The 23,217-nt window shown below is 40.1% G+C and overlaps 1 protein-coding gene across 1 annotated transcript in view; it reads right to left on the bottom strand.

The window, feature by feature from the left end:
• Positions 1 to 22,889, bottom strand: part of LOC130172134 (solute carrier organic anion transporter family member 3A1-like) — a 32,191-nt gene extending 9,302 nt beyond the window's left edge. Inside the window, exons 1-2 of the mRNA XM_056380584.1 lie at positions 22,008 to 22,889; positions 18,144 to 18,603 (exon numbers count right to left, since the gene is read on the bottom strand). Of these exons, the coding sequence (XP_056236559.1) occupies positions 18,144 to 18,603; positions 22,008 to 22,166 (619 nt within the window). The 5' untranslated portion in view covers positions 22,167 to 22,889. The remainder of the gene's footprint in view (positions 1 to 18,143; positions 18,604 to 22,007) is intronic.
• Between the last annotated feature and the right edge of the window lie 328 nt (positions 22,890 to 23,217).

Here is a 23,217-nt window from a genome sequence, read left to right as displayed (position 1 = left end):
TTGTTAAATCTACTGTATGATTGGAAACCAAATACATTCCATTCAAGGAAAGATTTGTAATGAATCCATGCCAAAGGACTTTAAATTTCACCAGATGTCTCCCACTGACAGATTTATTCACCGTCACTGTAATATGCAGCTCATAGGTTGCTCAGGGTAATTGATCTAAGACTAGATTATCCATCAGGATCATAAATAATCAAGCAGGAAATGGCTTCTTAGTGTAAGAGCAGAAGCACTGACACGCAGCTCTGGTTGACTTCCTCTTCTGTGCAAATCTGCCCCGCTTTGGCCCAGAGGCTGAAAGGTTTCCAATAAGCAGCAGACTGTGCAGGACTATGTGTGTATGTGTGTGTGTGTGTGTGTGTGTGTGTGTGTGTGCGTGTGTGCGCGCGTGTGCGTGTGTGTGTGTGTGTGTATATGTGTGTGGCAGTGAAACTCAGCTATCCATGCTGGTGGTAAGTGGAACAATAGGAGTGAGCTCGGAGCCCGGAGCAGTCGGTTTCTTTGTGAGGGATGTAATGATCAGTGCTGTGGTTATCGCCAGTGATGAATCTGAGAACAGAGAGGCTGATTCATTCCTCATAGTGTTATCAATGGATTTCTATAGATGCAGAGAGATTTTGATTTCTGGTCGTCGTTTGAAAAACTGTTTTTGAAAAACATTTTTATCCGCAAGTATTTTTGGACATTTTTATTCCTTTATAAGAGACATACAGTAGAAAGATGGACAAGAAAAATGGGGGAAAGACAGACAGGACAATTCATGATCAGCCTTAGCCCCATCTATAATTCTGTAGACAGATTTTCGGCCGTACAAACACCCAAATATAATAATAATAATTAGTAATTCTAATCACTGCAGTCAAAGGTCCCAGAACTGGTCCCAACCAAAACATATTGGTTTCATATGCATAAAGCTGGACACTAACAGTCTTGTAAAGACTTTACAACACTATCAGTAAAATAGTTAGTAGGCCTATAAAACCAGATTCCACATTGTCCTGTTTTCATGCTGATATTTTTTTTTAACAAGACAGAGGTTTTGATGTAATGTTGACACCACATATTCTGACTTAGGACACATTATTCCAAGGTAATGCAAACCTGGCACTCACACCAGATAAACAGCCTAGATTGGCTACTTTTGAGCCATGGATTGAATGGATTGTATTAGTGTAAATACTGGATTTTGGTTTGATGTAACCAGCCATTCTGCCAAAGGTATGCTGACTTCATCAATGTGAAATTCCTGATATCACTGACTCGGAATAATTATTTGGAGGCTGATATGAAAATTCTTTCCCAGCTAAAGGCTAATTTTAGCATGCTAACATACACTGAGTAACAATGCTAACATGCTAACATTAATAAGATACATACATGTTGGAGTGGATGATGCTGTCCTTTGCATGCTCCACCGGGCCCATTCTTACTTGGATGAGCAAGGTGGTTACATGAGGATTATGTTCTTTGATTTCTCAATTTAACACCATCCAACCCCCCATTCTTAAAGACAAGTTGGAATGATGGGGGTGGATCCCTGCTTCACGTCCTGGATTGTGGATTACCTGACAAGACGACCACAGTACGTCAGGCTGGGTAACTGTGTCTCAGGGACAGTGATGAGCAGCACTGGGGCTCCACAGGGGACTGTTCTGGCTCTGTTCCTGTTCACCCGGTATATGGCGGACTTTAAATACAACTCTGAGTCTTGCCACATCCAGAAATACTCGGATGACACAGCTATTGTGGCGTGTATCAGGAACAGGCAGGAAGAAGAGTACAGGGATCTGACAATGGCCTTCAGTGAATGGAGCGACAAGAACTGCCTCCTTATGAACACCTCCAAGACAAAAGAGATGGTCATGGACTTTCGGAGGTCTAGGCCCACCCTTCAGACAATCAACATTTGAGGGAAGGACTTTGAGGTGGTGCACACTTATAAATACCTAGGTGCATGCAGCAGCATGTCCGCTATGGACACAAAGAGACTGGACAAGCTGGTAAAAAAGGCTGGGTCTATGATTGGCAGGAGTCTGGACTCACTCAGGACTGTTGTGGAGAGATGCATGCAATGTAAGATGGAGGCCAACTTGGATAATACCAACAATCCTCTCCACAACATTCTGGCAGGACAGAGAAGCAGCTGCAGCAAACGTCTCATCTCACTGCGCTGCAGAACAGAGAGGTTCAGGAGATCCTTTGTTCCCACTGCCATCAGGCTATACAACACCTCAGCCAAAGGAGGTGGACTAATCTAATTATTATTGTTTATTTATTATTAACTGTTATTATTATTATTATTATTATTATTATTATTATTATTATTATTATTATTATTATTATCAACAATGGGCTAATGGACACATGAATTTCCCCCAGGGGATAATTCAAGTATTTGGTCACAAACCAAAGAATTGGGCATGCTGAAATTTTGACCTGATAATGACATAAGATGAATAGGTACTACAGACTTGACTTTCTGAACCAAATGTCATGGTAAACATGTTGACATCTGAGAGTCTGGACCAAAGAGGTGCACTTCTTATTACTGGTTGTTAACACTGCTAAAATGTACAGTATGTGCAACTTGAAATGGAGTAGTGTAAGGTGTAAGGTGTAAAGGCATGACTCGGTGTTACTACCCATTGTCTAGAGAAAACAATATAATTCAAGACTAAAGACATACTGTAGCTGTACTGAACTGTACTGTCTGACAGACTAACAGTAGTAAAAGAGTGGGGTGAAAAGACAATTATTTCAACTAAAAAATAATTCAAATAAAACGAAGATACTTTTTCCACGCTGAGTTGGTTTTTCACACCACATTTTAAATATGATGATTTTATGACTTCTCTGTTTTATGTGCTTAATAAATAGTGTATTATTATTTTTATTACTTTACAAATAATTGCTTTTAAGCTAAGAATAATTTAACTTCAGTCATTCTCTTCCTGTTTGACTTTCTCTGTGAGATAGACACATTATGTTCATTTGAGCAGTCTGGTGCCAATGGGACTGAAGTCAGGTGACAGAGGAGGTCTGAGGTTACAGCTGGGCCAGCTCAACCACCAACCAATCAACATCCTCCTATCTCCTACTCTGCCTCCCACCAGGAGTCAAATCATAGGCAAACACAGGATAACACAGCTAATCCATACTGTATGTGATGCAAGCAAGCTGGCATACATGCACGCACACACGCACGCACAAAAATATGGCAGTGAACCAGTAGAAAATGTTGGGTGCCAGCCAATCCGTGAATCCGATCTACAGTACACCAAAGCTCCACATCCTCTAAACTTCACTGTGGGCACAACCACATTTACTGTGCCCCCTACATACTGGAATAAGGTAAGTGGCCTGGAGTGGCCTTCAAAGAGAAACAGCTGATGTTAATAGCAGCAATATGCACAATGAGGGAGATTTGCCAGTAACCTTTTTTATAGAAAAGACAGAAAGTTCATAATCCTATAGCAACAGCTGCTAGACATCCGTCAGGAGAAGCAGTCAGGACTAATGCCAGGCTGTTGTTTGGACTCCACAGTTGGTTCATCCAAGGCACAATCTTTGACTAAAACTGTAAAATTAAAGAAAATTTTAGCAATTGACTAAGACCAAAAATCAGTATTGTACTGTTGTCTAAGAAAGCCTGTGCAATGTGCAAAATAGGTAAAATCCCTCCAAAACCGTAAGCAATATTACTCTTTAGAAATATAACAAACTGTAATAGTCATTTCTCAAAACCATTTTCCTATATTCCTATTTTAACTTTAATTTTAGTTCAAATAAAAGTTGCTGCATTGTAATTTCACATATCTTGCAAACACCTGCATCCATGGCAACAATTTAGGAATTATGATGTGCGTGCATCTTTTAAATACATTAATTACAGAAATCAATGCCTCTGAGATTCATTTTCACAGGACTGGTTTGACTTTTGATTGCTCATTAGAGACCGACTGTAAATCTCTCCAGACTTATTGACTGTGCAGTGATAGCAGTTCTGCCTCAGTGTGAAGCGAGGATGAGATGCTCTCAGTGTTTTCAGTTGAGCTGCACTTATGAAAGGACTGAACTGGGAGGAAGGACTGGAACATGCAGTCAGCAGAATCAGCTACAGGGAGATGGTCTTGACCGTAAGCCTCTGGGACTGATCCTCCAGAGAAAGCTAATTTAGCAGTGACGGCACTATTTGTTGGTACGTGGGTAGAAAAACACCTGTGCAAGAAGGCAGCAACAAAACACTTTAATATTAAACACTTCTATTTCAAAAAAATATTAACTACAGTCATTCTGGGGTAAAAATATATTATTACATTAACTTACTCACCTCAGCCTCATCCAGTCTGTGCAATTTGTCGACTTCACTTATACATTTACCTAATTATCCTATCATACCTCTATTCATTTAAATGTAGTTCTATCAGTCATTTTCAAAAATTTGTAATATAATTCTTAGATTTCTAACCACTATTTCTAACCATGTACTTCAATGTCCAAAACAATTTTTAAGTCAAATCATCTTAGCCAATTAAACTTGACATGCAAAGTGGAGATCTCATACACACATAGGCTATTCAGCAGTACACGATTTTCCCTGGAGATGCTGCACATTATAAAATATTTCCAGAGAGAACCTTAATGGATTCTCATCATTTCTATGCAAAAATCAGACTGCTGTTGTATCCTCCTTTGCACTATTTCATACCTGCTGTTTGTGGGTGCTGTGACAGTGAACACAGACATCAGGCCAGCAGGAGATAAAGGTCAAAGTACCACAGTCTTGCCAGACAAGAAACTCACAAAACATGATTTTATTTTCCCTGGCGTACTTATTCCACATCCCTTTGGCATGAGGCTATCTCTGCTGAAGTGACTTTGTGTGACAGAAATGTATAATTCACAGGATCACTTATTAAAGTGCAGATGATTTGGGAAGACTTGGGACTTAGAGATAACTCAGATATCCATGTAACACTCTGGCAGCTTAGTCTTTGTGTGTCTGACCCAGCCATTTGGAAATGTCAGGCAGAGACACTCCACGTAAGCCGAGAGCTTGTACAAGATCTGACAGCTCCTCCTCGTTTAATACCACATATAACATAGGCCTGAAGCTTGGCCTGAGCCTGACACAAGCTTCTAAAATATCAATATCAAAATTCTGTTAATTGTACATTGATTACAGCACAAATGCAGATACACACAATAAAAACAAGCAAAAAGAGTAACGCCAGACCAGCAGCTTGCTAGATAGCTTACCATATTAATGAGAATTTGAGGAGCAAACGATGCCTGGGAGAACTTTAACACTCCTCTATGTGTGGTCGTACGCATGATTAGTTATGCTTGTTCCCAATTTTCTTTCTACTAATTACCTGAAACACAGGTGCATCATATTGCAATCCAATAGCACAGAGTATAACCAACATGTCACAGTATAATGCAGTCCCATACAACATCACTACAAACTACAGCATCCAAAAATTCAATTGTTCAATCAAGTACTTCTTGAACAAAGTGTCATATTTCCCCCACTGCACCCCCCCTACAAACATTTTCAACAGGCATCAAAAGAAGTGTTTCTATGTTTTTTTTATTTATTTGGATTTTTTATTTTATTTTATTTTTCATATTTTATTTGTTAGTTCATTTTATTATTATACAAATGATATTTTATTTCCCAGGGTAAAGGTCTAAATGCTCTTATAGAGTTTCAAAGACTTCTTATCAATAGCTGAAATATATTATAATCAATTCTTATACTTATTATTTTAATTTGCCACATTTCCCTCCTGGGATTCAATAAAGTTTCTTCTTATCTTTTGTCAAAGTAGTTAGGGAGCCAAAAACCTCAAATTCCCAGTAAAAATTCCTAAACGATAGCTAAAGCCCTAATTACAATGTACAATGAGCTCTAATTTACTGATGACATTTAAAACCAGGAATGTGGTGGAGGGTAGCTCAGTTTACCCACCTTTATTAAAAAGGTAGGACCAAGCTGATTTGTACAAAGTGCTGTTAGAATAACAATATAAATCAATATATAAAATATGGTGTTCAAAAGAAGTGGCCACCTGGTCCTTTTCTGTTTAATATTGTTACATTTTCTCTAATAAAAATAAATAAACAGTGGCACACTCAGAGGTGATGAAAAATGAAGCCTAAGCTGACGGCAGCACTTTCCCTTCGTCTGTGTTCTATACCCAGCAGTAATGAGTGCAGCAGAGGCAAGGTCATACTGTGTGAGACAGCGCTCCTCTACCTGCTCACACCTGCCAGCACATGAATAATTTCTCACTCAGACTCGCATTATGGCACAGTTCAATCACTAGCACTTTGTATCTTGGCAAAGGTGCTCCTAAAAGGTGCACACATAAAACATCCTGGGCCGGTCTGAACGGACAGTGTGTGCTGAGTCAGCGTCCATTCCTTCCTCTGCTGTCCTACAGTGGAAGAGTAATAACTGCACTGGAGTAAAAACATTTTTGCTGCAGTGGACTCTCAACTTGCAGCCTCACAGCGCTTCATTATGTGCATTACAGCGATGAATAGAGTCTTAGATATGAAGCGGGAAGGGAGAAGCTGACCCAGCGGCTGCAGAGCCGGACCCCTCTGGAGGCTGCTCTTTTCCTTTACTGTACTGTAATGTACTGTAGGTTACTGTACTTTACAGCTCTGTAATTTAATGTGTTGTTGCTGCCATTTGGCACTCCGGCGCACATTCTGTAACATTTCTCTTGTAGCTCAGTCTGAGCGCATGTATATGATAATGGGAAGGTCTACGTGGGGTATGCAAGTTTGTCAAAGAATTCTTATTTACTTAAATTTCTTTTAAACCAATTCTGGACAAATTATGGATTGTATTGGATTGTATTGGATGGATGGTTATTTTGTCCTACTGCATAGGTGTAATAATAAGGGTGACTTAGCAATGATGCTAAATAAATTATAAATAAAATATAATTTTGACCTGATGATGGCACTAGATGAAAACTTGAGGGATCATCGAAATTACTAAAGTTCATCTCGAGGGGAACTTGAACATGTATCAAATATCAAGGTAATCCAATAGTGGCTGAGACATTTGACTAAGAACCGCAAATGTGATCCTCATGGTCGTGCTTGAGGAAAGGTCATGAGATCACCAAAGTCATTGACAATGCATTGTCTGGGAAGCATGAATATCTGCATAAAATTATGTATTGCCAGCAATGAATGTAGACAAGTTGAGATTTATTGATATATTTCAATTATTTCACTGGATAACTGAAAACTATGATCTGCTGGTGGCACTTGATGAAGGTCAGAATCACCACCACCAGTCGTTAGGCTTCGTCCTTAGGAGACTGTGGGCCCTATATTACCCCTGGTACACAGTGGTGCAAAGTAAAACTTAAGTGTCTTTGCTAGTGTCAGGCCGACATAGTTGTCATTTTCCCGTCCAGTTCCCATGTTGTTTAAAAAGCAAATACACCTGCGCCCATGTGAGCGCCCATGGGTGTGTTGGTCTGATGACGTGTGATCAGGCATAGTGCTGGCGCATTGCTATCTTTAGGCAGCAGAAAGCATTTGCACAATTGACCAACAAAAACCATGTCTGAGGTCAATGGTGCAGTATTTCAAATATTTTCAAGTTATATACCTGGAAATAAGTTAGCATTTTTCCACTTCCTGTTCCCTTGACTCAAAGTCTATGGGTTTTTTGAATGTGTTTTTGGTTAGATGACTGAAATAAGGTCTGTGGTTAACACAAGCTCAAGACATTTTCACGTTTTATTCTACGACATAAAATACATCAGTATATTTTCCAGATCTTATTTTCTGCAGTCATCCAAAAGCCCATGGAAAAATCAAGTAAAATCACACACAAAGGTGTTGGACACTAAATGAAACACACACAACATTTAAGAAAGAATAGGCTGCAGTAATGATACAGAACAGATACATAGCAGGCATATGCTGAGGGACAAGTGTTAAGTGTTTCCTGGTTTGCTCTTGAGTAATCCAAGTGTTCTCAATCTCTCAATCAGGCAGTATTGATCCATGTGGGGTGAAAATGTGGCCACAACAGAGCAGCCTCTCTGTCTATCATCTGGTTTGTTAGCGAGCCCGCGGAGAGCTGCTATTTTAATATTTAATAATCTGGTTAGATGTTTGCTAAACAACTCCTAACTGCTTCTCTGTCACGTTGCATTATTCAGGGGGTTTTCTTACAATGCAACTGTGTCTTCACACGTCAAGCTTGTCAAACAAACCCACCGCCTGGAGACTGGGAGACAGAAGCAGCAGAAATACTAGGCAGCACGTAACACATACATACTGTATAAAGACCGGTCTCCATGCAATTACAGAGCCACAACAGACGACCCAGCAGTCACATTGTAGGAGGTAACCATGGCGATCAACATGCCTCGATTGTCAAAAAAAAGGGAGTAGAGAGAAAAGAATAATAGCCTGTCTTTAAGTGTCAATGGAAGAAGCTTGGTGGATGTTATGAACGAATGGTATGGATTGGCAAAGGCCACTTCGCACTGAACCAGGACAAACAACAGTGGGCTTGATAACAAATCTGAGTCACAAATGTCCAAAATGCAGAATGTAAAAATTTTCATACTAAGTAACAACACAAGACTCAAGAGTGAGAAAAAATAGCAACAAATGGTGGTACCTCTGAGGTTAAGAGACGTCCTTGGTTGACTGACTAGACTGTCAGATCCAGTCCATCACTGGGCTAACATCAACAGACAAACGCAATCAGATTCAGACTCACAGGCAGTTCTGACGCTTAAAGTCCAACTGAAATCACAGTTAATCATTTCTTTTTGCTGTCAAAAGTCATGATAGAGTATTTTTTACAGCTGTAATATTTTGGCATTGTTGGTTGTCACGACTGGCATGAAACTGTGTGCAGACGTTCATAGTTCCAAGAGGATCAATCCTACCAACTTTTCCTCTGTCACCATTAAATTTTGTTCAGACATTCAGAAAAAGCTGGAAAAAAAACATGAAATTAACTGCAAACTTTACACAGAATTATTTTAGCAAATTATTTAATTAATTATTTTCAGTTTTTTTTAATAATTATTTTAGTGTGATTTTAATTATTATTTGTTCTACTTGTTATTTTTGTGTGTGGACCCAAGGAAGACTAGAAAACACTGTGTGGAACCAAATATGGCTCCAAAGAAAGAAAGGGAGAAAGAAAGAGAGGAAGCATGAAGGAGATTCAGATGCAGGACCCTCCTGAAGAGGCAGCCTTGATAACCACCGAACCGCTACTGTATTGTAAAATGTTTCTTCATTAGCTATTACTTAAGTTCTTCATCATAAGGATTAAATAAGGTATTTTAGAGATGTTAAATGTGTGATTTTGCTAATGGATTGTCACATTATAACACATGATCATATTCAGTGAAGACCAGTGCATTCCTTTACATCTTCTACAATAGCATGGGAATATCAAGTGTAACATCAGGCATCTGGTATGAGTTGGCCTCTAGCCAAGCGGGGGGTAGGGTGGGTTGCTGGGTGCTGTGCAAGCCTCGTGTGCACTCCTCCCTCTCCTCCATCCTCTGTCCATCCCTTCCTCCCTCCCCACCTCCAATCCTCCTCCCTGAGTGCTGCTGGCAGAGACTGTGCAGATCAAAGCATGCACAGAACAAACCGCAGGCCTTCTCACCCTGCAAGAGGTCTGCACTGAAACACGACTGGCCAAGGCCTAGCAGAGGAGACTGTGAGGAGGTGCAACTAGCCACATGGTAGCCAAAACCTAACTGTGTATTTTTCAATTCATCTGCAAGCAGATGACTTAAATATACATAAATAGGGCTGGATAAAAAATTGATTGACATATTGATTTTTATTTGAATGGTCCAATATTGATTATTTAAAGCCCAGATCAATCTTTGCATTTGTGCCTTTTCTCTTGTACATCTATGCTAAACATTATGTGTTTGCAATGGTTACAACATGCACAAATAGGTTCAGTAAAAAGCAGTGGCGGCTGCTGATCTTATAATGAGGGGAAGCTCATTTTCGGCCTACATCATAAAATGTGTCCGTTTATTTATATGTAAATTTAAACAAAGACAAAGTCGCTGAGGATCAGTAACGTCTCCAGATCAACTCCGAACGACGGAATGAAAAACTTGAAAACTGCTCCGGTGGATGCTTATACTTCAAGATCGCTGATTCGCTCATTTCGCTGTCAATCAAAAGGGGACTCAGCCTCAGACAGATCATCCAATCATCATGCAGAAGCCGAGCGTCCGGGCCAGCCCACTGCCCCATAGACCCCCAGAGACGCTGAGCGTCCGATGGGCGGGACAAAGCCCAGCATTTATCCAGTGACCATCTAGTATCGCTGCAGTGGAACAACCCACTCTCTGCTTCCCCATTGAAGTCAGTAGACGCTCGGCGTCTACACTGTGTAAAGCACTATGGCGCTGCGGGGATGAATGAGAAGAAGTCGTGGCGGTTACCTGTGATAAGTAGCTGATTCTGAACAAAAGATAGACGTGTTCTAGCGCATATTTAGTCAATGAAATGTTCACACAACAGCACATATTTGACCACTTATTTTGTTGACATTTTAGGGGAAGCTGAGTTTCCCTTGCAGTCTTAGAGCAATCACCACTGGTAAAAAGTAACAGAGATGATAGCTGGCTATAAGAGCCGGCTGGTGTCACATCAGTCTTGTAAACTGTAACTGAATAATTACAGTCTGTGGGTTTACAGGACTGTCATGACTCAGGATGGTTCACTGACTCTGACTGTCTTGTAGCCAGTCTAGAGATCAGTCTGTCCCAGTTGGTGAGTTAACACTAGCTAGCAGCTGTCTGCGGATATCAGACTGATGTCAACACAAACACAGCAGATGAATTACTGACTGTTTTGCACATTCAGCCTTAAAAAATATAGATGTATCATGTTTTACTCATTTTACATTTGCCAAGAAAAATAAATCCTTGGCCCACAGTTTCCTAAAAAGGAAATATGTTTACAGTTTAGCCTTTAAGTGCTCAGGATAGATTCTGATCGTATTGGACTGAATCAAATGGAAATGATTCAATTCTGGACTTTGTGAATGATAATCCAATCAGAAGATCAGTGCTATGCCCAGCCCTTTGTATAAGCACTTTGAGTTATAATGTGACTGTAATTTTAATAGTATACATTATGATACAATAATTAAATGTAGCTGGAAAATTTGCAGCTGAGTTTGAACCACAGCAGGTAAAAATATGAAATTTCAGGGCTGATAACAATAACCAGTAATTACTGATACCATGCCAATAACCTTGTATTTGCAAAAAGTGAAGTGGACAGAAAGTTAACTGTTCAGATCTTACAATTTTTAGAAACAAATTGCAGGTAAGGTCCTGTTAACTGGCAATTGAATCTGAGAGAGAATTTGTATGACTGAAAATCCCACATTAAGTTGATGAACTACAAAATACAACCTGCAGCATGTTGTTGCATAATGCACCACCTTCATATGGTTCCTTGCTGAATGCTACTCCCAGATTTGTTTGACCTGCAATATGATTATTCTTGCTGTGTTGGTCATGGAAGTCATGGAAGAAGTGCAGCTATTGTTAGAAACAGCTCCCTATTATCTGATGTAATTATTTACTGAAATCCTGATATCATAACAATAATAATAATTACATCTTCAGTCATCAGAAGATAATATATTGATCACCTCTGTATCATGCACCAATAATAATGAAAGAGGAAATCATTTATTGTTTTTTACATTGAAATATGCATTGTGTTTAGTGGTATTTCCCATGCTCTGCACCAACATCTTAACCAAGTAACCTACACATTACACTTCTATTTTTTTTTCTTTTCTTAGTAATAGCAGTCTCTCATTCTTTTCCTCTCGTCCTCTGTCTCATCCTCTCCACCTCCCCAGATGGAGCTCTGCTACTGGCAGGTCGCTGAGCGGTGAGCAGGAGCAGGAATGGCACACCTCAGTGCCTTCCTCTGTACTGTTGCCTTGGCAACTTAGGCAGACAGGCTGTAATGTGTGTTATGTCAGCCTCTTGGTTTCTGCTGTAAGTATAACCACAGTCCTCTGCTGCAGGCCTGTGAACATTTGCAGAAGTTGGGGATGAAGTGCTTTGCTCAAGGGCCCCTATCTGAGAGAGGTCACACACCAACAATGTCCCTCTCAAGCGCTCACACAGGAAATATTAAATTATCAGTCAGTTCGTCTTTTCACAAGACTGCGTCTCTGACCTTCAACACACACTCCTCGATTTTGTCATAGCAACAAACTCATTTTCACAGATGCAACATTGTAGTGCATCATAACACCATTAAGTAAAGAGGAGCAGAAAATAGCACACGTATTGATGGGCTGATGCATCCCATCACACATAACAATAAAATAACAAGGATATTTCCATCCACCGTCCAAACACATTATCTAAGCAGGGCAAAACTAAGTCAATACTGTGCAGTACAGTATCACAGAAACATGTCGCCAGCCCTGTTTCGTCTCCTAGATGGATTTTGCCAAAATACAATTTTTGTGAAATAAAATTGTGTACCAGTAGCTGGATAACCAGAATATACTGCATTTCCCTTTTCTGCCAAAATAAGAGCAAATGTGTTAATATATAATCCATAATGTGTTTCGTTCATGTGTATCACCTTGAAACCTGGTAATCTATGTATGGTTATTGTATGTGTATTCTACCTATTCTATTAATTCTATTACTCTATTAGTGATATTCTTATGTTGATCTGGACAGAAAACTTTGTACTATGACTATAATTTCTCCAAACCTGTGAGTCAGATTCACTTAACAGGAAGATGGACACACAGATACATGCGCACACAAACAGTGACGCTGCAGTACACATGATAGGTTTTGTCAGTGGGCTAGAGGAGAGGAGAGGCTATACAAGCAGGAAGTGTTGATCCGTATCTAGAAGAGGGGCTGAGCAGTTGGCATGAGCTGTGGTACAAACTGGTTGAAAATGTTAAAGAAAATCAGTCATCAACTGAAACGCACTATGCATTTACAGTAAATCCATAGACAAAGACATCACACTACTGGACACTCTGACTGACTGATCTCTGGGAAGTTCACACTTTAAAACATCACATACTATTGTGGGTTGACGTGTGACTCTACACGCATCCTGCAAGATTTTTGTCTTTTACTCTTAGACCCTCTGCTTAACCAACATTTGCAGTTGGTACTCAAACCAACACCCTGCCACAACCACTGCTTTCCGTTACCTGCTTTACTACATTAGCATAGCCATTACCATTTACCATTTGTCCAACTAATCATGACTAATTGTGATTCAGTGAAGATTATATCAGTAATAAGGTTTTTTTTTATATATAAAACAATGGAAACTGCTTATAGTGATCAATTGCTTACATGGATCCAAAGCTTAGGACAGAATCATTCCTATACAAATGCTGTTTGGATCATTTGCTTATAGTAATCAAGACGTCTGCTTACATTCATCATATATTCATCATACACTGTGTCTTTTCATACATGGCAACATATGGAAAAAAAATGTTGTTGCCTACTCCTGCAAGTTGTCATTCTAAGAACTTACTTGTACAAGGTTTTTGGACTGCCACAGGGTGTAACGACTGCTGACGACTACTCCTGCTGGCTCACTGTGTGTGAGCTGTGATATCTTCACTGTCGTAACTCAGTGAGTTATTTTTATTTTTCTCCCATTCCTGCTCTGCTCACGTTTTGGGACTTTCACAGTGCGTAATTATCGTCCCCGCTCTGTCACAGCAGCAGGTTTGTTACGTGAGTGGAGTGCTGTCACCCTGACCACTCAGATGGGGCTTGGAGCAGGAGAGGGCTATGGCGCAGTTATTTTATCTTTACATCGGTATAGTGCTATGGGAACCTGTCCGTTTCATAATATAATGGTATAATAATCATCGGCTCACAGTGATCAATTTGACCTGGACAGACGTGATCACTGTAAGCGGTTCCCATTGTACTGTAATCATATAATCCTGAAACGAGCCTGTTCTCTGTTCATTAAGCAGAGTCGATCATTTAGTTCACACATGAATGATTAATGTCACAGTCATGTTTCAATTATGCATGCATAATCATTCCATTTACTATGATAGATATTGTGATTGTGCAGGTTTTATTGTGCCATTGGCCTTTGTTTCTCATTACTTCCAGCTAACTGGAATCACGAGTCAGCCAAATGCAAAAGCATGAAGGACTCAAACTGCTGCTGGTTGTTGTTTAGTTCAGGAATCAAGGATCTTCTGTTTTTATTGTTGCTAGGACCGACTCTAAATCATCTCCTTTGTTCATTATAACGTCAGAACCGGTGTTGTGGTCACAGTCAAAATTATTTTCTGCATGACTTATTTCACTGCACCTGTGCACTCCATCTTCAGATGAGGAAGGACAGACATCTGGTGTCACTGAGTGAACTGACATTTGCATCCAGCGCCATGTTCAACAACCTTTTGAGAGCATGCCAAATTTGCATCAATAATATGTTAAAGCCTCAGGGCTGAAGATACCATTTCCTGTCAAATAATGTACTTCAGAAGAGGGGAAAAAAAACAGCATGGTAGAACATTGTGGAGCAAGCCACTACTACTGCCAGGTTCAGGTTGTAGGTTGCCAGGTTGTGGTAACAGATGGGATGAAATTGTATGTATGTGTGTGGGTTGTGTGTGTCAAGCAATATGGCAACTTGAATTACATCAGACAAACATATAACACGCTTGAATCCATGTATGATGATTATTTATAATAAAGGTTGAAGGCCATGCAAATTACAGGAGTTTCCAGAAAGAAGCAACAAAATGGAAGGAGGCCGGGAGATTACCATAAAATAGAGAATACAGATGTGTTGGCAGCTATGCTATAGTGGTAGCTGAGACGCAAGAGGTCTGTGACCTGACCATACTGGAAGCAATTCAAAGAATGATGAACAACTGGCTCAACTTAAGGAACAAGCTAAACAGAGTAGCTCCATGATTGCTGGTTTAACTTAAGCGGCCCACTTCAAATTAATGAGCAAGAAAAACACAACAAGCACCCAGGTTAAGAAAATAAGGAGCTCAAAGAGAGGATCAGGAAGCAGGAAAGATACAAGATGCTGTGGTGTCTGAAACTTAAAGGTCTGATGGAGAAGAGCGACGAAAACATCAAAGCAGACATTGTGAAACTTATTAACAAGCTTGTCCCCAAGTGTGCCAGCTTGAAGAAGCCATGGACATTGTGCACAGAGTTAGCCGAAAGAAGGGCAACAGACATGTAGTTACATTGTTTGTGCTGAGCTTTATCAAAGAAGAGATATGGTGTAAAGATTTCTCCCCTGTGCAAGGAGAGAGGTATTTGCTTGGCCGGACTGGGAAACGAGTCTACCACCAAGAACCGCATGGTTACATAGAGGGTCGGCGGATTGGCTAAACAGGTGGAAGGTTTGATCTGCATACAGTTCATGCAACATAAGGGCATGGGACTATTTTGATTATTGTTATCATTGCAAAACTCGTCCCAATTCCAGTTTCGAACTGAAATGTTTAGTTGCACACTTTCATTTGCTTCGCTGAATGTGAAGGGTCTTAAAGACTTGGTTTTCTTTTACTACAAGAAACTGATTCTTCCTTGGATGTGAACTTTTGGACTAACCTGTGGGATGATCAAATACTATTTAGTCATAGAACCAATAGATCTGCTGGTATTGAACTCTGTTTCAAAGGGTTTCCAGGTGATATTATCATACATGGAAAAGACCACTGGTTAATGGCTGTCTTAAAACTTGAAAGTAATTTCTATTTCTATAAATTCTTTTGGAAAGATGTCAGAAATGTATTGTTTGAGGCAATGCAAGAATGCGTAGAGAGAAATGAACTAATGCTAAGCATGAAGCAAGGTCTAATTACACTTATTCCCAAGCATGACAAGGATAAAAGGTGACCAGACAATTTAAGATCAATTACACTACTAAACACTGACTATAAATTGCTATCTGGATGTATTGCAGCTGGAATGAAAAAAGGCCTGACGCAGATAATAAATGAAACAACGCAATTTGGTTTTCCCAATCAGAGATCGATTCACAAAAACATAAGATGGTTCTAGACCGGATGGATTTCTGTGATACACTTTTAGAGAGCTCATTGTATTTCTGGATTTCAACAAAGCCTTTGATTCAGTGAAACAACCTTTAATATTGGAAACTTTACATCAGTTTGGTTTTGGACAGAAATTTAGAAATGTAATTCATCTGTTATGTCAGGATACTAATAGTTCAGTACCTTTGGAACATGTACTTACACAAGATTTACGTTTAGGAAGGGCATTAGACAAGGTTGCAGCAGCTCTCCTTTATTATTTATAATGGTTGCTGAATTACTGTCCATGATGAATAAGAAGAATGGGACTGAAAACATGGACATAAATGGAAGACATTATAATCAAAGTTAAGTCAATTTGAAGATGACACAACATTATTTTTAAAAGATGAAAAACAAATCTAACAGTGCTAGACTCCATTAATCAATTCTCCAATACAGCATGCATGAAATGCAAAACAAATTGTGTTACATGATCAACTGACAACTGTCTAAGATGGAAAGTCTGTCAAAAACAATTTATCTCGCCTTTTCATGAAAAAATTCTGACAAAATAAACAATATAAATTTCAGTTTTATCTGGAAAAACAAATGTCATTACTTTAGGAACGCTGACATGGTGATGAGTGTGAAAGATGATGGTGTGAATACCTACCACATGATACCCCTCCTAGGAACAACAGGTAGATTTTGACTAATAGGAAATCGTTGTTATTAGGAGCATGGATGGGAAAAGGAGTATGGGCTGTAATGCATTTGAGGGATAGGGAGGGTAATTTTTGTAATTATTGAGACTTTTGTGATAAATTTTATCTTCACTGCCCAACTAAAGAATATTATAAATTGGCAACTCCAGTTCCCCTCAAAACAATGATTCAACAGCTACTGGTGCAATAACATTTGTATCAGAATTAACGTCACTCTGTATTGATGGTATCAACTTAAGTAGCAAGCAGTTTATTAGAGATGTTTTATCAGCACTACCCTAATCAGCTGAAAAGACGAGGCAAAGAACATGAGGAAAAGATATTTATCCAATCCAATCCTCCTTAAGGCCAAAGAAATACCATTTCAAATTTTGAATGGCTGACTCTATCCATCCAATCACTTCTTACACAAAAGATTTAATTGGAACAACAACAACGTGGATTTTGTTAGAGGGATATTGAAATTGAAGAGCACATTTTCTTCCAGGGTGAACCTAAGAATTTTGTTTTAAAGCTAGCTGCAATCTAAAGAACCCACTAAATATGATGTTGGTTAAAGCTGGAGTACTTATGAAGAAGAGGGATTTGGATTTTCTGATAGACAATTTAATTACGTTAGGTAAGCACTTTATTCATAGATGTAACTTGTTAAAGCCCCATATCAACAGATAGAAGAATGAACTCTATTACAAGAGCTATTTGCAAAATCTCTTTAATATATGATGGACAGAATTGCCGGAAACTTTTTCCTCTATTGGACTTGTTTATGTTAGTTGAATAAGACCCCAATGCTGTATTTTGTTTTCCTCTTATTTGCCTTTGATACGTGTTTAATAACTGTAACATGCCATAAAGGTTGCACTGGTACTTGAATACTTTGAATAAAAAAATAGCCATGAAGATGAAGGTGTTGTTTGGTCCTGAGCTCAGTCTCTGAATCTGAATTGGTTTAAGTCTGTTGCTTGTTCCAAGGATTCCTTCCTCTATATCATTAGAAAGGTTAATAGCTTGGAAACCTCCTACTTACAACACATTTATCACACCATGATTGTTTCTGTGGTGTCTGTGGTCTTTGAGTAAGCTTTTAACCATGAGGGAACATTCTGTACATCATGGCGGAGCTGACTACAGTGCTTTTAGCCGGCAGAGCTCCTCTGCAAAAAGCTTTGGATTCAGTCAGTAATGGAGATGTTTCAGCTCGAGGATTTGGTAATAAAACATTATGTTGTTCATGTTAAAATGCAAAAATAACTACCATGAATACGGAATTGAGAATCTGCTCTGATGTCATGCTTGTACGGTAGCTCAGAGTGACTCACCTATATACAGTGAGGAGTCCTTCCTGTGGACATGGTCATCGATATAGGACACTCCCAGAGGCTGGACAGGTGTTGCTCCAATGCCCAGCAGAACCTGGGCTCCGATCAGCAGAAGGTACATCATGTTGGTGTTGGCTCGGTTGCCACATTTAAACCCAGAGTCTCGGTTTTCTGACCTGGAGATGTTGGAGCAGACGTCCCTGCCGTCCTCAGCGTGCCATGAGTCCCCGGCCTCGTACTCGTACTGATGAGTCAGGAACTCTGGCAGGGCTGATAGCAATGCCCCCAGGGCCATGACGATCCCCCCGCAGCCAATCAGGCGGGGTCTGTGGGCCTTGGCGCCAAAGTAGCTGACAAACAGGATGAGGGCCAGGTTGCCGATTTCGAAGCTGCTGGCTATGACGCCCACATCGGCACTCTGGAGGTTGAAGCGTCTCTCCAGAGTTGTTAAAACACTTACCTGGCAGAGAGAGAGAGAGAGAGAGAGAGAGAGAGAGACAGAGACAGCAGGTGTTATGAAGTGCTTTTACAACTAGTAGCCGTTTATGACTGCTAATTACATCATAATCAACCCACACCTTTTTAAGGCAGACTTATACACTTACGTTCTGTAATTATTCTTAAGGGAATATGAGTTTTGTAAATTTTCCATCCGATTTTAATGTTTGTGTAAAATACTGATGCACATGAGTATTTAGCTTCAGGTGTTATTCAGTAGAAGTAGATTGGAAATGCAGCCATCTGCCACTTCCTCAGAGCTTATACCAACATCAGCAACCTATTGATAACACACAGAAGCTGAGATGTTCTGCAGGGGGGGTGGGGGGGTGGGGGCTGGGGGTGCACATCCCCATACTCCTCCTCTCTCTCCCAAAACTACCCTGAGGCGAGCCTGACGCCAGCCTGGGAGAAAGGGATGAGTGCATGTGTGTGACTTCAGGCAACAAACCTCATGCAGCTGTTCTAATTATGCAGCGGGCACAAACACAATCTCACCAGCTGTTTTTCTGGGTGTGTGTAAGCGACGAGCTGGCCCCTTACATCAAATGTGCTCTGGTTCATCTGCAGGACCGACAGTAAAAGGCTGAATTATGTTCAACTTTTACTAATTACTCATCCACAGCAAAAGGTACAGTACATGTCCCAAGACAGAAGCAATTCAAGATAAAAAAGAAAAAGGAAAATTTAACCATGAACCTTTTTTCTGTACTGCTTATCCTGTTTGTCTTGTCACACCAAACTCCAACATTTTCAAGATAGCTTTTCTTTTCTTTTTTATGGTTGCAACTAATGATTTTCATTTTCATTATTGATTAATTGTTTGCTCTATAAAATGTCAGAAAATCATTAAAATGCCTGTCACAATTTCCTTAAGCCAAATATGATGGCTTTAATGTTTTATTATGTTTTTTTTCTACCAACAGTTAAGAACACAAAGATATTCGATTTAAAACAAACACAAGCTCCAAATTCTAACAATTTAGAAATTGGAACAAGGTAATTTTGGCTTGGAGAAATAATTAAACAAATTAATCAATTAATCAAAACAGATTTTTTTCTGTTAATGAATCAATCAGTTACTCAGCTAATTATTTCAGCTCTAGCAGGTTATATATAGCACTTAGCAGAACAAGACTGATCATTTCTAATTTGTTAAGGATTGTCCACAAGCAGCTCTTACTTAATTTAACCTTACAAAGGGTGTCCTGGTAGAAGCAGACTGTCTCTGGGTAAACTAATACTACATCAAAAATATGTTTATTAAGATGCTTTGGATTATATGACTGTTGAAGGAGAAAGAACTGAGTACTGAGCTCTCAGCCTCGTCATACATGGGCCTGTCCTTGGTATGTCGCCACCAGAGGTGTCTGGACAACAGTAACAAAGACAGACAACTGGCAGCCCCCCCCAACATACACACAAACACACACACACACACACACACACACACACACTTTCCAAAAAAGGATGAACAATTTATAATTCACTTCTAAAATGGGCGGATGGCTGTCATGGGTTTATTATTCCAACTGTGGAACACTAACCTAGTTCTGTCACCATGCAGCAACACATGAGTGGGGGTGGGGGGTGGGGGGTGGGTTCGTGGGGGGACTGACAGACGTCTCAGATGTTATCACTGCAAGTCTATTAGTTAAAATTATTTAACGTTTACTTTAGCTTGTGTCCACTGTTTGTGCAGAATTATGACAAAGCTCTAATTCACAGCTCCTTGACATCAGAGGCTGTGAGGACACAGTTCAGAGGTCACAACACCTGGACGACAGAGGAAAGATTTAAGGTTGTGGCCCTGAAAGATTTCTGCATGGCCTCCTGGAGAACAGCAGCTTTTCAACACCTATATTTACAGACGATACAAATTGTTGCAGAGAACAGACAAAAGAGAAAACCTGCTGCCCTTTTCAGTTTGTTATGCAGGTGCCGCTGTGCTGACAGTGATGACCTTCAGTCATTAGAGCTTTCTCCTGTGCCAAGGATTTAATTTTTAGTTCAGTTTACTGTCATTTATTTGTAAAATATATGAATAAATAGATTAATAAATAATAATGAGCCACTAAAGACAGAGGAGAAAATACATGCACACTGTGAACCAGGAAAGTGGCTGAATTAAAAAGAGAGAGACGATAAAAGATGATGACAAACTGTATTTTATACAAGAGAGGATAGATTGTAGTGCTTTTGTCTGCAAAGGGATTTGCTAAAGGTGCACTTTTGGTCCAGGATGATGCTTTAGAAGAGAAAAGTTCCACTGCAGGAAAATACTAATGCACTTTGAATTTAAACCAAAATGTGAAGGTGTACAGTGTCCTGGAGCTCGGCCCACAGGGTTTAGCTTGTTAATATTTTTCTCTTCCAAACAAAAGCTGCATCAAAATAAAGGCTGTGTGTAATGACAGTCAAACCCTGACCTTTCACCTTGCCCTTTTCAAAATGCTTCCTTATCTTTGCTGGTTTTACTGAGCTTAAAGAAGCATTTGTAATAATCTATACTATCTACAGTAGTATATAGAGGGAAACTCTAACTTCTTAAGTAAAGGTGTTCTGGCCCTGAGATAAGTAAAGGTAACTTTCAGTCCAATTCTCTTATGAACCTACAATTATTTGTAGTATCAATACACTTATCAGAGCAACTGGCTTCAGTCAGGGAACTAACAATCCAGAATACAATGGCATTTTTCATATTCAGGTAGATTTACATTTTACATACATTATTTTTGTTATCTATTTGAACATTTGCTGAACTGACATCAATCTTATGACATCAATGCTTAGAATAGCACGTGATGTAACTGTCACAGTGTTAATGAGAAAAAAAATGGAGCAATCTTTTCTGAAAATACAATATAAGCTGCTGTCGCCTCTGTTGTGGTGATCACGTCATCCCCTAGGCCTGTATCCTCCAGTGTCAAAGGCCTCCTGCATTACTGATGGACATGGATGCAGAAAGAGCCGGCAGGTTGGATCAAACCTCTTGACCAGTGTTTCGTAACCCGCTCCCCGGCAGACCATCATTATTCGCATATAAAATTCTCCAGCAACAACGTGGAGCCTACGGCCGCTGTGACGCGCTTTGTGTCATGCAGATGGTGCATAGGCCTGATGGATAATACGCAGCAACTCATCAATCAGTGAAAGCACCGCGTTCCTTGGTTACTGGAGGATGTGACTATTTTAATGTGATCAGAATAATATGATTATTTACCGCAGCAGCTGAGGCACCGCATCGTTACTCACTGTCTGCCTGTGCCTGTTTGAAGGGCGCTGCGTTAACCCGATGTTACCTGAGATATACTGAGATACGACGTTCCTTCAGACCGTCGTTGAGGCTGTTCTGTGGAAACTCACCAGATAGGCGCCCACGGTGCCCTGTGCCAACATGAGCGCACATTCCGACACCAGGAAAATCTTAATGTTGGAAAAACACGAGGTCTTCTTCTGGTTGTCATCCTGCTCCGGGTCGTCGGTGCTGCTCCGCTCGGTGCAGATCTGGTTTTTAACCTGCATCCTTCGGCTCAGGCTCCAGTCGGGTTGGACGGCATGAAACTGAACGGGTCCGGTCCGGCGGAGCGCATCGGGTTCTGATGACGAGCTGCACTGCAGAAGAAGTGCGAATCTCCTGTCAATAGCCCGTCTAGGCTGGAATATACAGCGAGAAATGCTGCTGTCCACTCAGCATTACGCACAGTCCGTCAGCGACCTCTCTTCACCGCCTGTCCAGCCAGTGCGTATCGGCTACATCATATTTAAATACGTAGGTTACGCATGTATATGTGTGACGGCTTCTAAGACCCGACGTAGAATTACAGGACGCTGTTTCTCCACATCCGGGATGTTACATCTCCTCCCTCGACTGGTGCCGACTAGTTTTGGTTTCTGAGCCCGGTTCTGATCTGCAGCTCTGCATACTGCAGGCTGTGGTATGTTGCTCCTCCCATTCAAAGACCAAAGCAGGGCGAGAGAGGTGTAATCTCTCTCTCCCTCTCTCTCTCCGTTCCTCCCCCTCTCCTTCAACGTTTTTCTCAACATCATCATTTTACCTGTGCACACGTTCAGCTTTTGTCATTGCCACAAAGATGCAACATCTCATCAGTTGACTCACCGAAGTATCCAGCAAAATCCACCACGAGAACAGATCTGCTGGTCGTGTAATGACATAGCACAAATTGGTTTTATTTCTTCTTTGTTATTGCTGCGAACGCAACTGCTCTTGTGTGTGTTAGTGCAGCTGATTTTGCACATGTAATAAATATCTGGAAAAAAACCAAAAACCCGTCATCATCTATATATATTTATATATTAATTAATTATATTTCAGCCTCTAATTGTGACTATGTAGAATTTCAGTAACAGAAAAGATTCATTTTATTTCCTAGTGAAAGAAAAAGAGTCATAATGCATCTTTACCACATATTATTGGCATGATCTGAAATCCATTCAGAGCTGATAGTCTTGCTGATTTAACTTAATGCAGCACACTTTAATTTATAATATGTACACACAGCAAGCACAAGCACAAACATATTCTGCTTAAATAAGTCTCTCAAAAAAGTGCATT

Source organism: Seriola aureovittata, chromosome 1 (genome assembly GCF_021018895.1).
Source record: "Seriola aureovittata isolate HTS-2021-v1 ecotype China chromosome 1, ASM2101889v1, whole genome shotgun sequence".
Taxonomy (NCBI): Eukaryota; Metazoa; Chordata; class Actinopteri; order Carangiformes; family Carangidae; genus Seriola; species Seriola aureovittata.
The sequence above is the reverse complement of the archived record's forward strand: the minus strand, read 5'-3'. Positions and strand labels throughout refer to the sequence as shown.